Below are 13,094 nucleotides of genomic sequence, written 5' to 3'. Positions count from 1 at the left end.
AACCAAAATCATTACCAGCCAAGGTTTGCAATTTTTCGAAGAATAGGGTCTAGACGGTTGATAAGCATGGAGAGAACAGGTGCTGAGCCTGCCCTAATTAATTCCTCCGTGAAAATCTCTATCTGAAAAAAAGAGGGAAAGAAGGTAATCGGATTAAACATTCCAACATGAAGGCCATGCAGCAATTCTAGCATTATATAGCTGCCCAAGTTGAAGAACATACTGCCCACTTCTCTACACCAAGTAAATGACCAAGATATTGTGCACTTGGCTGGATCATTTTTTGGTAATGCTGGGCCCTATCAGTGAGCACCAACCGAATTCGATCAAGCACAGCTTTTGTTTGTAATGCCCATTGTACATTGTTTGGTTTGTATGATTCACAGACACAATACCAGTCCTTCCATAGCACCATTACGGAAAAAAAAATCCAGTGTTAGCTTTGGAACTCAATTAAGGGGTGAGAGAAACATAGGAGTTCAAAAAACAAATCAAATTGTGCAGTACTGGAAGTCTGGAACATACATAAACCTATTTGGGAAAGAGAAGAGGCCCCACCGCCGGGGGAGGGGGGGGAGGGTAATCCCGACATAGATCTTTATTAATTGCATATTTAAATATGATGATTTTTCATCATGTTTTCATAGATGTTGCCCTTTCTGTGCACCCAATATCTCCAGAAGCATTATGTGAAGTTTTACTTCAAATGTGTTATAGGTCTATTATCCTCAACTGTGGAGGATGCATGGATTTTCTTTGCTTGACTCCATTGATGAAAGGTCAATTTCTGTGGTAACTGTAGCAACACACTGGTTGCTTTTCCTTGCTATTGTTAGGGCTCAAATCTCAATCAGGGATTTGGGAATGTTAGGGGTTTTTACTTCTTTTGTTTTAGGTTTGTTTTTTTTTATTTATAAAAAAAGCAAGTTAGGTTAATGCATATAATATGTTTAGATGCGTATCATACTCTAACCTATAAAAATTGTGTTTTTTCCGAATCGATAGTTCAATACATAAAAAAAAATTCGTATTTTTTCATTTTTTTCATATGGGTGCTAGTCTACTATGTTGGCCAAATGCGCGAGCAAGAGCTAGAAAGAGGCCCTAGCCCGACAGCTATAGAAAGAGCTCAGTAACTAATAGCCAAGGATGGTGGGCGTAGTAAGGAGAAGGCCCTTGATCCGAGAAGGAAGGAAGATGGTTCATCTTTACTTGTTGAAAACCCCATTGGTATCAACGTACAACAGATAGTCCACAAGAAGCTCAAATTGGGTCATTATTCTAAGAAGAAAGAGCCACAGAACTCACTAGCCCCTTTACTAGTAAGGCAAGGTTAAGGGCTTTATGGGTCTCTGCAACAAGAGAAAATATAACATAAGCTTGGGAATTGTGTAAGGACGAGAACATGGCTGGGTTATAAATTCAGATTTGCTAAAACTCTCTTTAAATTTAGATTTGCTAAAACTCTCTTTTCTTCTCCAAGCTAGGAGCAATTTCTTGATAATAGTTGTGCTCAATATAAACAGCATGATGCTACAATCATGAAAGGTGTGAGGACCCGTATTTGTTCATAATCATGTTAATCAACTATTCAACTGTATTTGGTAGATATTGCACATGCTTTGAGTTCTTTAGTTTCAGTGCAGTTGTTCATCATCAAGCCTCCTCAATTCTTCCCCACCTTCCCCCGCCCTTCCTCCCCAAAAAAAAGTCTGACATACCAATGAAACAAATGACAAAAAACTTTCCAAAATAAGAGTGAACAACAGCCCAGCAACCTGAAATTCTTAACGCTACTCAAAAGGTGTCCCACAAGTTGGCAGATGCTACCTTGATGACAATGCCAACTATCACAAACAAAACAATATCGTAGCACCTAAATCTCTTCCCTAGAGGAGCCTGAGAGGATAAGCATTAAATTATTTCTGACCACCTCTTCTGTAGATCCAGATTTTTCTTCACATCATCACATGCATGTTTTTATCAGAACAAGCTCAAGAGTCCATCCAAGAAAGGGAGCCAATACCCTCATCATGGTTCAATAAACAGACCCTCAGATTGGACCAAAAATACCAACTATTTCTAAAATAAATAATTCTTAGATGCATTTAGGGACCTAATGGACAGAGTAAGACAATGCAGTTTGCAACTTTATTTTTGACTTTGCACTCCTTTCTGACCCCTTATTCTCCTTGAAACAATCATGACAAAGAAACTTGCATTCAAGAACTTCATCAAACAGTTGAAAGTTTAACTATTCTAGGCCTGGCAATGAAGCAGTGAAATATTTTGTAGGCAAGGGGGAAGAAGTTCCTTGTTATACTAATACTACTTCAGCAAGGAGTGAAATAAATTCCATCCAAGTCATGCATTCACAGCATAGTTGTCAAAGCGTTGCCTAGGCGATGGCATCCAGGTGCCTTGGTTGCCTCGCGTCCAGGGCTCCTCCAACATTTGGCCTTGTTTTGCTGATCCTACTTCAGCAAGGAGTGAAATAGGGGTCATTACTTGTTTTTTCAGAGAGATTGACCAATTAGCCACTCAAAATGGTATAGCTGATCTAGGTTTTAAGACAAGGCCAAATGTCCTAGTGTGCCTGATGAAGGAGCTAAATATGCTGAGACCAAGAGACCATCAACCCACCATTCTTAGCACATGGGTTGCTTACACCCTGCATAGGAGGCATCAATCGATGCACATTTGTTTAAAAAGAAAACCTCATTCCCCTCACTATTGTATAAAACTGGTGGGTGTAAAGATAGATGCATGGCAATATAGCAGCATTCTTAAGTCCATATAAGTCATGTAGTGTCTTCAGATAGTCAAACTTATCAATCAATCCATTGCAGATATTCTAATATAATGTCACTACTGAATCAACAAAGTACAGTAGCAAGAACTGGGATCACCATTAGCAGAGAGTTAAATATATTGGGGAGACAAAGGCATGCATTTATGTGTGTGTGTGAGAGAGAGAGAGAGAGTTCAAACAATAGATTTCTTAGAATTGTATGGCAAAAAAATAAAAGATAATGTTCCCTCAGAAAGAAAGTCAACTATGTTGGGTACTGACTATCAATTGAATTTCACACTTTACAAAGGAAATACCTTAGTGCAATAAATGACGTCCTCATTGTTGACTGTTGATAGGCATAAATTTTCAAGCATCAAACTAACAAAGAAAAAGATATCCTGTTCAATAATTCCAACAGCATAATCATTACTTTTTTGGTGCAGCAAATATCAATTAATTTTGGAAACTATGTTACAATTTTTGTGAAAAGAATTATTACTGTCAGATGAGAATCGTCAAGATCCTTGAGTCCTCTTTCCATAGTTGTTCTAACAGCCGAAGCCAAGGAAATATCGAGGAAGAGTAAATCTTTAAACCTTTCATGAGACTTAAGCAGAATTGGGTGAAGCTCAATTCGGGATTCTAATAATTTCTGGAAAAATGAAGTTGGTAATTAAACACAAAAATTCTTTATAGTTAAAACAGAGATCTCTTTCAAAGTCAATTCCTTGAGTAAAACAAACCTCCATCACTGGATGAATGCTCTTGTCATTAATATGCACTTTGGCGAAATTCAGGCATTCCTGCCATTAATTGATAAGTTGACAATGAGAGGTTATTTCCAGTCCCAAATGGGAGACTTTGCTGAACAATCTATCTAAGAATTACTGAATAATAAACTAAGAAACATCACTCAAAGTTTTAGAGAGCCAGTACCTGTAACTTTAGTGATAAACCACCAACAGAATTTACTTGGATTCCAGGACGCTATAAACCAAGTTGGAAAAAGTATCTCTTAGCAAGTCATGAAGAGGAAGGGAAAGTTAGCAAGTCAAAAGAACTCATTGAAAATCATTACACAAGAATTACCTTGGAAGAGTAACTCAGCCATGATTCTATCGCAGATTCAAGGTCAACACCTGAATGAACAGCCTGTGGAGGGAAAGAAACAAAAGGGAAGAGAGGCGCAAAAGGATTAAGATTTCAAAAGCACTCTTCTCATATTTGTGACAAAGAGAGGAAAAACAGAAAAATAAAACCTGAAATACAGCACTTGTCAAGAAAATGTTGAGAACAAACTGAAGGCTAGTGTTCTTGTGTTTCTGCCATCCATTTATTGAGAATGGAAAGTTCACCCCATATGCAGTTCATATGGTATTTACAGGTTCAAAACCTTTTTGCTTCGTCTTTCTCCCCTTTTTTTTTGTTTGGGGGGGGGGGGGGAGGGGGGTAGACATCTTTGTGCGATCTTCTACCTTAGCCTAATTAGATGATCTCATGTTTCTTCATCCGATAATGGAGCTTCTCTATAGCTATTCTACTTCCGTAACGTTGTTAATGGAGGACTGGAGTAAGATTGTGTAAATTTTGAATTTGGATGAGAGATCTCCAATGTGAGTTCTACTGAGTTTTCATTGGTTGGACCAGATAGATATGTCATAAGTGTGTCAATGATGTGTATCAGTAAAGATCCAATGGAAATATTGATACAATGGTACGCACTGCAAGTGTCTTTGTGTTCCCCAATAAGTAAATTCTGTGATTTCAATGAAGTGATGAACATTAAGGCTGCACGAGGTAATGAATACCTTCCTTTGAGAGGAGCCATGTACAAGTTGTCAGCCCTATTGGCGAATTAACAACTTATAGGCAAAAGACTGGAAGAAATAAATATACCAAATGATGTACTAGAAGTTCTGTTTGAATATCTACCAGCAATGATCATGGAGGCTCAGTTGTATGTTTCCAGACACTCATAACTGAGCATATTTCTTTTCTTTTTCTTAAATTTACACAAACCTTTAACGTCCTCAAGTACGATGTAAGGTCAAGGATAAGTCCTTCCTTGGTATCAGCCTTGAAACGGGGCTCTGAAACAATTGGATGGTCATAACTTGCAAGGATGTCTCTTGTAAGACCATTTGAATTTAACGTACGCCAATAAACATCAATTTTAAAATTACATCTGGCATAGTCCAATAGAGCCTGCTCCAAAAGAAAACAAACGGGATTAGAATTAAATAAAGTAAAAATTGATAGATTAGTAATTAAGGAATAATTTACCTGGCAAATTATCACATCATCAGGACTGCTGTTATTGTGCAATTTTTGGTGCCACTCCTCCATCATCCCACTCTTACAGTCATTATTTCTCTGACATATTTCCAAATCAAGAACACAATTATCTTCAAGAGTCACAATGGAATTAAAAGAAAGGAGGTAAATAATACCTGGAGCAAAAGTATTTCATCACGGATTCTTTGCCCAACTTCACCTTGACCTCCACGGCCAATGCTTGCCAGCATTAGTCTCACAATTTCTCTATCATTTGGTTGGTTCAAATATATTTTTCCCAGGAAACTTGTAAATTTATCTTGAGCTGCGCTGATCTCACTGCAAAAACAATGTTAACAGACATGCAAGTAATATACAGTCCAGAGCTCCAAATGAATATATATTCTGAACCTTCTGGTTCCACATGTTCATCATTCCAAAGCCTAAATTTTTTTCTGTTGTAGGCCTCAATAGCATTGAAGGCAGATAAAAGGATTGAACAGCAGATTAAGAACAATATGGACTAACAGATGATAGCAATCATGCCAATTAAACCAATCCAAATCAGTCAAAATTTGTTGCTTAGTGTGAATGCACTACATAAGAATTGTTTAGAACAATATCCTCACTAAGTTTTATTGACTTATGAATTTTGATTCCATTTTTTATATTCTCTGACTCACTTTTTCTCTAATTATTCCTTTAACCTTTGCTGAACTCCTACCTTCTGGTGCAATATATGTTTGTAGGATATGAAGTAAAATTGAATTATCCCCTATCATGTGGTATTTATGCAGTTTATGCTTTTGTTGCAGATTCTGTAAGTAAGGCATACAAATGAGAGATCCAAAAGATCTATAACATCATAAATGAATAATCTAGAACTAAGTATCACAAAGAGAGAAATTAAACAAGGATAAGACTGAAATGTTAAAATCTTAAGTGGACTAGGAAATAAAAACTAATGGGTCTGTTTGGTGCTCTTAGTGTGATAGTTTGAGAGAGAAAACATTGAATAAGAGGGGAAACAGTCAATGGGTAGTATGGGTGCTGGCTGTGCATAATTGAAAAGGGAGAATTGGTTGGATGGAGAGAGAGATAGGACTATAGTAGAATTTAATGGTATAGTTGGCGGGTTTTGTGTATCAACAGAAACTGTTGAAACAGCAGGTTGATGGAGGTTTTGGGTTTGAACCAAATGGCTATGTAAATGAACATAGCCAAATTTAGAGATTAGGAGAAGAACAATGAAATTCAAGCTGGTCAATGGAGGGGGTAGTGGTGTTATTGTTGTTACAACAGAAAGTAGAAAAAGAACAAGAGCGCTTAGGAATCCACTTCAACAAGAAGAAATTCACCTTCAATTCCATGAATCCACAGAAGAGAGAGAAGCATTTTACTACTCTACATACAGACCCCAAATGCCAGCTTCACTTCCTGAATGACTCCTTAAATTCCTGTGTTCTGTGTCTTGAATTTTTATTACAATCACTACCAACTCCTCATCCTCAATATCTGAACCTGACACAGTTACTTCCATCTTGCTTCTCTGTTGCACTGGAAACTTCCAACATATATACAACATCCCCATGGTGTACTGCCAATCAACTGCAAATGATGGCCACTAGACACCTGATTTGAGGAAGATCAACAGAATCCCCCAGCCATAGTTCCTCACAATAATTGGTGTAATGAAAATTATATCCAACCAATGCTACTTCTATTGTAAAATTTCTTTTTCTGTTTTTTTTTTTCTTTAATGCATATGTCCACACTATTCTTTTTTTTTTTTTAATAACTATAAGTATTTCCTAAATCTCACCGAGTTAGATTCATAGTGCATTTAACAGAAAAATAATATCCAAGAATAGTCATTAATGTCACTGACAGCACATGCATAAAACTAAGATTTATCAGGATGACTGAATAAAAAATAAGAGAAGAGCAACAAGTAATTCCTAGATTCTATACTTAGGTCAGAAAGTCTCCAATTAAAGTAAAAACATAAACACTAATCTTGATCAGACTCAATGGATATTTCTAGCACCCACAGAAGATTGAGAAAGGAAATAAATTGCACAAGGCAAAAAAGTCTGAACTCTCACAAAGAATCGACAAAATTCAGGAGAATGGAAAAAAAAATAGCGAAGAACAATCTTTTACCGAGGTTTCACATTATAATTTTTATTCCATGTAAGTTGCCTGCATGCCATAAACCTCAACCAAACAAATACACCAATAAGCCCCAACTCTCCTTCACTTTGACAGCGCTCAGTCAACTCTGTTGCAATGTCGAACCTAAGCCAAGCAAATGCACATCATTAGCAGGAAACTATAATAAATTCAATATTGAAAGGTACACGTTACAAAAATTTCAACAAAAATAACTAAGAAAAAAAGGGATCATCTCAGTTTTCTCATGTGGACAAATCTAACACAGTTTATGTACTCCTGCATCATACAATATCCATCGGATACAAAATTACAACAAACTTGGTCCAATGTACGTAAAGATCAATAGCCACTCACATTCAGCTTGAAACAAATACAAATTCAATCTACTGCATAGAATTGTTCACATAAATCAAATATTTATTGTTCATTTCTACCAGATACAATAATTCAGAGGTCACCTGTGCATTAATGATCTCTCAGCGTGCTTCTCCCTCTCAGATATTTCATCAAGTAACCATTTAACAGTACCTTTTCCATCCATATCCCCCTGCAATTTTAATGCTTTAGTCATGCACTGGAAAAACTAACATTATGTCACATGTAAGATTCAAAAACAAAACTGAACAAAACCAAAAAGAGAGAAATACCACAAAATAAGAGATAGAGTACCACGCAGAAAAAGGAAAAGGAAAAGGGTGGAAAAATTTTTTGAGATGCAGTGACCATTTAAAACAGCTAAACTAAGGCACAAAAGCTAATATAATCAAGTAAACACAGAACAGTAAACACATTTAACTACTCAAGAGGGATGCTGAAAATGACCTTTCCAAATTTATGGTCTGTTGGTTTCAGGGAAACAAAAAAATTAGATCCATTGTTTTTTATCCAAGATCCGCCAGACCAGATGACAAACTGAACTCCCAGAAAATCCCTTTGTTGGAGATTGATATCCACAAACTGCATTATTAAGAAATATGCACGTAAAAATGAACACAAGTTGATGTCAAGCATCAACGAAGGAGAAAAAGGATGTAATTTTGTGCAAATATAATCAAATATGCATCACCTGAAAAAACCCTTCTCCAGTGGGCATATCCTTAAAATAAGTCTGACATGCACCATTAAGCAGCTTTGACCTTTCAGGTAATATATCTGATGGAGGGGTCTTCATAAGAAATAAAGGTGGATTACAAAGTGCAGCAGTAAGTCGACTACAGAAAATCATAACTACTTTAATCTATTGCATTTGCATCATTTTGCAGTACTCCATAATGCTTGCTGTCCAATAATTAGGAAATGATAACACTCACCAACCATTCTCCAGAAGATGACTTTGACATACCCCAGTGAAGCACTGTGGTGCCTTTCATGTTAACAGCAACCAACATCCGATGGTCAGCCATGGTAGTTCTCAAAAGAACCTATTTTTGAAAAATTGGAAATAAGATTTTCTATGCAACAAAGAGATTTTAAAATGTGGCCATCAATGTTTGCTCAATGCAGCATAGATACAGAAAACTTTCATAGTGTTTGACATGGACACAAGTTCCAAAAACATGATAACCAGATAAAATGCAGACCACTATTACCATGAACTATGGTTACATGATAAAATAGAATTATGTATTGGATACACATATCAGCAATAGAGTGAAAACAATATGTGTCTTCAACGGCTCAATTATCTGCCATTTGGCATCTCTGTTGGAGCTTAAATTTTGTGGACATGTTATCCACACTATCGTCTATTCATGTGGTGAGTTTCAGCCCAATCCCATTCTCCCATATGGAGACATTAAGCTATGGAAATTGGTTAAAATTTTCAAATTTGGCAACTTTGGAAACCTTGATTTTAAAACCTCGAAAATACAAGGGTAGAAGGCCTAACAAGGTGGACCAGACCAAGGAGATGGGACCCAAGTCTTGAAACTTGGTTAAATCAGGGTGTGGCCTTCCTATCCAATGGTCGATAGGGCCAAAGGAACGCTCCAAATGGCTTAAATGAGGTGGCCCATGAAGAGACTTTGGGACACCTTCATTTTAAACCGTTGAAGTCCCAACACGGTGCGCATTATAGTGGAGATAGGGCCGGGACTTGACATATGGCTAATCCATGGGGGCTTTCCCATCCAAAGGTCAGTTTGACAAGAGGAACCCAATGTCTGGATAAAAGTAGGTGGACCATCAAGGGAAAACTTCCTCAAAGGGCCATCAAAGTTTATCTTTTCCCACATATAGAATTTTGGATTAAACAAAGAATTGAAGTTGACCACTATTTCAAAGTCACCAACACGGAAACTTTGCCGCAGGATCACATTATCTCCTCCCTTATACTTCTCAACAAGATCCAGTAGAACTGATACTGGCAGATGGGTGCCTTTGGATTGTCTTTCCGAATACTTGTGCAACCACTGGCCAACATCACGCCTTTTCTGACAAATGGATGAAATTGGACTGTTAAGACGTTCAGAAAGTGCTCTATTATCATTGATCCTTCTGGTACTTGTTCCCTGAATACCATTCCGCAGTTCATCCAAGGAAATCCCCCTTGAAAATTCCCTGTGGAGCTCTCTTAAAGCATCTTCAGAGTCTTGCTGCATCGGATAAGTGTCATATTAGAATGAGAGATGATAAATGAAAGTAGAATATAAACTAAGCCAAATAATGTTAAGATCCAAACAATAAAAAAGAACAGTAAGGCCTAAATACCAAAAATAACTTTGGTGTCCCAACAAAAAGAGAAATAAAAAATGAATTGCTCCTAAGTTTTCTGTTCCACATGAAAATTCCAGTCATGTGGCATCAATCATTTTATTCCCCATTTGCTTTCCAAAAAAAATCAATTTCTTTCCTAAGAGATTCTGTCATATTTCATAATTTATACAAATCTCAAATACTTATTTGATCATATTGACAAATTAAATTAAGTTTGGTATCGGATTTGTGAAAAGAAGTAGAAAGAATCTTTCTTTTGGTTGTCAATTCAAAAGGAAAAAAAAGAAGGTCAGAGCAAGATTACGGAATTGCTAGTTATAAGACAATTAGGATTACCGACTTGAGGGCAAATCCATAACAAATGCTAATGCTAAAGTTGAGAATGTGATTTTGAGTTGGTCAGTTGACTAAAAAGATGATTCCTTGCTGCAGGTCACAAAAATCAGCAAGGGGCTAGGATTCAAGATGATAAAAATTAGGATTCTTGAAGAATTTGGTAGGGGAAGGGATAGTTAAGAGGTGCAGCCAGGTTTATTTGCCGCTTTAAAATTTTAATGAGATTTCGGTGGTCTTGAATTTTCTCCTAGCCATATGTATCATTGTATCTAAATTAGGTAGTCAAGTGGTCATTTGGTCAGGAATTCAAGTAACGTTTGTAGGTTCCTTCTAAGAGCTCTGATCATTGGAGACGAAATCCAGATTCAAAACAGCAATGGAATTAGAGTAGAATCCAAAGAACTACAAATCCATTAGTAGGGGACATTTTTCCTACTCAGTGTAGCGGAGATGAGGATGTTGAGATGGATGTGTGGCAAAACAAGGAAGGATAAAATAAGGAATGATTATATTAGAGCTGATTTGGGAGTAGCTCCAATACATGATAAGCTGCGAGAAAGTCGTTTGAGTTGGCATGGCCATGTTCAACGGAGGCCTTTGGATGCTCCAGGACGGAGGAGTGATTTCATTCAGATTGAAGGAACAAAAAGTGTTGGGGGCAGACCTAAAATGGCCCTAGGAGCATGGTTTAAAGTATCGATCGCAGCGATACGATATGGACCGATACGTATCGGTATCAGTCGATACCGATACGATACATACCGATATGTCTCTTTTTTTTAAAACAAAAATGGACTGTCTCTAATTGTATCAAAATGTATCGACCGATACGGACTGATACGGACCGATACGATACGTATCAATGGTATCAATACGACCTGGAAAGGGTTCTGTGGGTGGTTTAATACATATCGATATCGGCCGATACAGCTCTATACATACTGATATATACCGATATCATCGATACATTCCATAAAAAACCAATTTCACTCACAGACTCGATACAACTCCTAATCTAACGAAAAAAATGAAGGATAACTCTCAACCAAAAATCTAAAATCTTGCATTTAATCTTGTTTTTTCACACTTTTAGATTAAAAAACAAATCAAGAAGTGCTACAACATCATCCTTTGCATCATCCAATACTCTTCATGGCTATAGACGATTACAACATGTAAGAAACCTCATCTTTTATAACAATTTCAATTTAATGCACTTGTTTGGTTATACATTGTTCACCATTTTAGTGTTTATGCATGACACTTGTTATATATTGGTTATTTATATTGTTTTTTGTTCCAAAAAGTGTATTTACATGTGTATCTTGACCATATCTATGCGTATTTGTATTGTTTGATATGTATATCCGATACGATACGATACGATACGATACGTCTCTTAAAATCACCCGACTGATACGATACCTAATACTGATACTTTAAACCTTACCCAGGAGAAGTGGTGAGGAAAGACATGCACAATTTAGGCCTTGCATCAAGTATGACCTCGAATAGAGTTGATTGGAGGGCAAGGATCCATGTAGCCGACCCCATTTAGTTGGGATAAGGCCGAGTTGTTGTTGTTGTATTTTTCCTACACGGTTTTGTTTTAGAAATTAGAAGCCTTTCCGAAACAGCTCTAAAAATCTGTCGTGTTAGTTAGATCGCAAAATTGGTGTCCATAATAATCACCCTTCACTCATGTGGTAAGTTTCAGCCCTAAGGAATTACACTACATGCCACAATCAACACATTAATCTTAGTCAAGAAATGAATAGTTTGGGAAAAGACCAAAGATATGATGGGCCATATGATTGATTTTGGCCTTGAAACTTTACAGTTTGCCAATTAATGTGGTCCTCTATCTATCTAATGGGTAGAATTGCCATATCAGCCATATATTAATTTGACCTTGATTTTATGGCTTAAAATGCACAGGATAAAATCAACTAGATGGCATGCCATATAATTGAGATAGGCCACAAAATTTGACATTGAGACTACCCAATGGGTGCTCTATAGAGCCAATGGTTGGAATCATCAAGATCAGCCATCCTTGTGGCTTAAAAATGGTGTACCGTGTAGGAAAGCCTCCCTAAATGGGGCCATGTAAAACACTTTCCTTCATATAAGTAAATTCTACTAACTAGTACATACTAGCACACCTTGAATCTTTAAAGCCTAATGGATTGGCCACCATCAACAAGCAAACCAGAGTTTCCAGTGGCAAAACTAATTTATTCTCATGAAGAAAGCCTCCAATGGAATAGGCTACTGTGCCTTCGTGTATACTTGAGCATTACCACTTCTATACCCATTAGACTCATAGTGAGAACTGAGAACCCACTTTGAGAAGTCAAATTTTAAAAACTAACTACTATAGACCAGATCAATAGTGTCCTGCACATCAATGTTTTATTTCCATTGTTATTGCAGAGTTTTCTTCAAGTTTTCCAGCCTTCGATCTCAGCAAACCCCCTATTCTGGACTCAGATTTTGACCATAGTTTTGTTAAGAATAGTGAATAGTTGTATCAGGGGTATATATGTACATAACCCCTCTGTTGTGTATTCTTTTTGTCATTTGTATGAGGCCAAGGGCCTATGTGTAATTACTTATTCTTTTCAATATAAACATGTTAGTCTCTTGTTTTGAGACATAACACACCAAACCAAAACCGTGGAGCACTTTCTATCTCTTTCTTCTCTTCTCCTTCTTCCACCCTAAAAGCTAACATGGTATCAGAGCAAAAAGTTTTTGGAACATGCATGGTAAACCAAAGGGATCTAGCCACTTCAAA

At 37.0% G+C, this 13,094-nt stretch overlaps 1 protein-coding gene across 4 annotated transcripts in view; it reads right to left on the bottom strand.

The window, feature by feature from the left end:
* Positions 1-13,094, bottom strand: part of LOC122660975 (alpha-glucan water dikinase 2) — a 41,131-nt gene that overhangs the window by 20,394 nt on the left and 7,643 nt on the right. For 3 of the 4 annotated variants that reach the window (XM_043856247.1, XM_043856245.1, XM_043856244.1), the window contains exons 6-21: positions 9,514-9,837; positions 8,554-8,664; positions 8,310-8,408; positions 8,066-8,200; positions 7,702-7,790; positions 7,232-7,366; positions 5,245-5,407; positions 5,078-5,167; positions 4,814-4,999; positions 3,884-3,946; positions 3,731-3,781; positions 3,538-3,597; positions 3,294-3,446; positions 3,109-3,192; positions 224-400; positions 16-122 (exon numbers count right to left, since the gene is read on the bottom strand). In XM_043856247.1, the coding sequence (XP_043712182.1) occupies positions 16-122; positions 224-400; positions 3,109-3,192; positions 3,294-3,446; positions 3,538-3,597; positions 3,731-3,781; positions 3,884-3,946; positions 4,814-4,999; positions 5,078-5,167; positions 5,245-5,407; positions 7,232-7,366; positions 7,702-7,790; positions 8,066-8,200; positions 8,310-8,408; positions 8,554-8,664; positions 9,514-9,837 (2,027 nt within the window). The remainder of the gene's footprint in view (positions 1-15; positions 123-223; positions 401-3,108; positions 3,193-3,293; positions 3,447-3,537; positions 3,598-3,730; positions 3,782-3,883; positions 3,947-4,813; positions 5,000-5,077; positions 5,168-5,244; positions 5,408-7,231; positions 7,367-7,701; positions 7,791-8,065; positions 8,201-8,309; positions 8,409-8,553; positions 8,665-9,513; positions 9,838-13,094) is intronic. The other variant, XM_043856246.1, reaches the window with a different exon arrangement.

This window comes from Telopea speciosissima, chromosome 5 (genome assembly GCF_018873765.1).
Source record: "Telopea speciosissima isolate NSW1024214 ecotype Mountain lineage chromosome 5, Tspe_v1, whole genome shotgun sequence".
Taxonomy (NCBI): Eukaryota; Viridiplantae; Streptophyta; class Magnoliopsida; order Proteales; family Proteaceae; genus Telopea; species Telopea speciosissima.
Note: the sequence above shows the minus strand (reverse complement) of the source record. Positions and strands in the feature narration are given on the sequence as shown.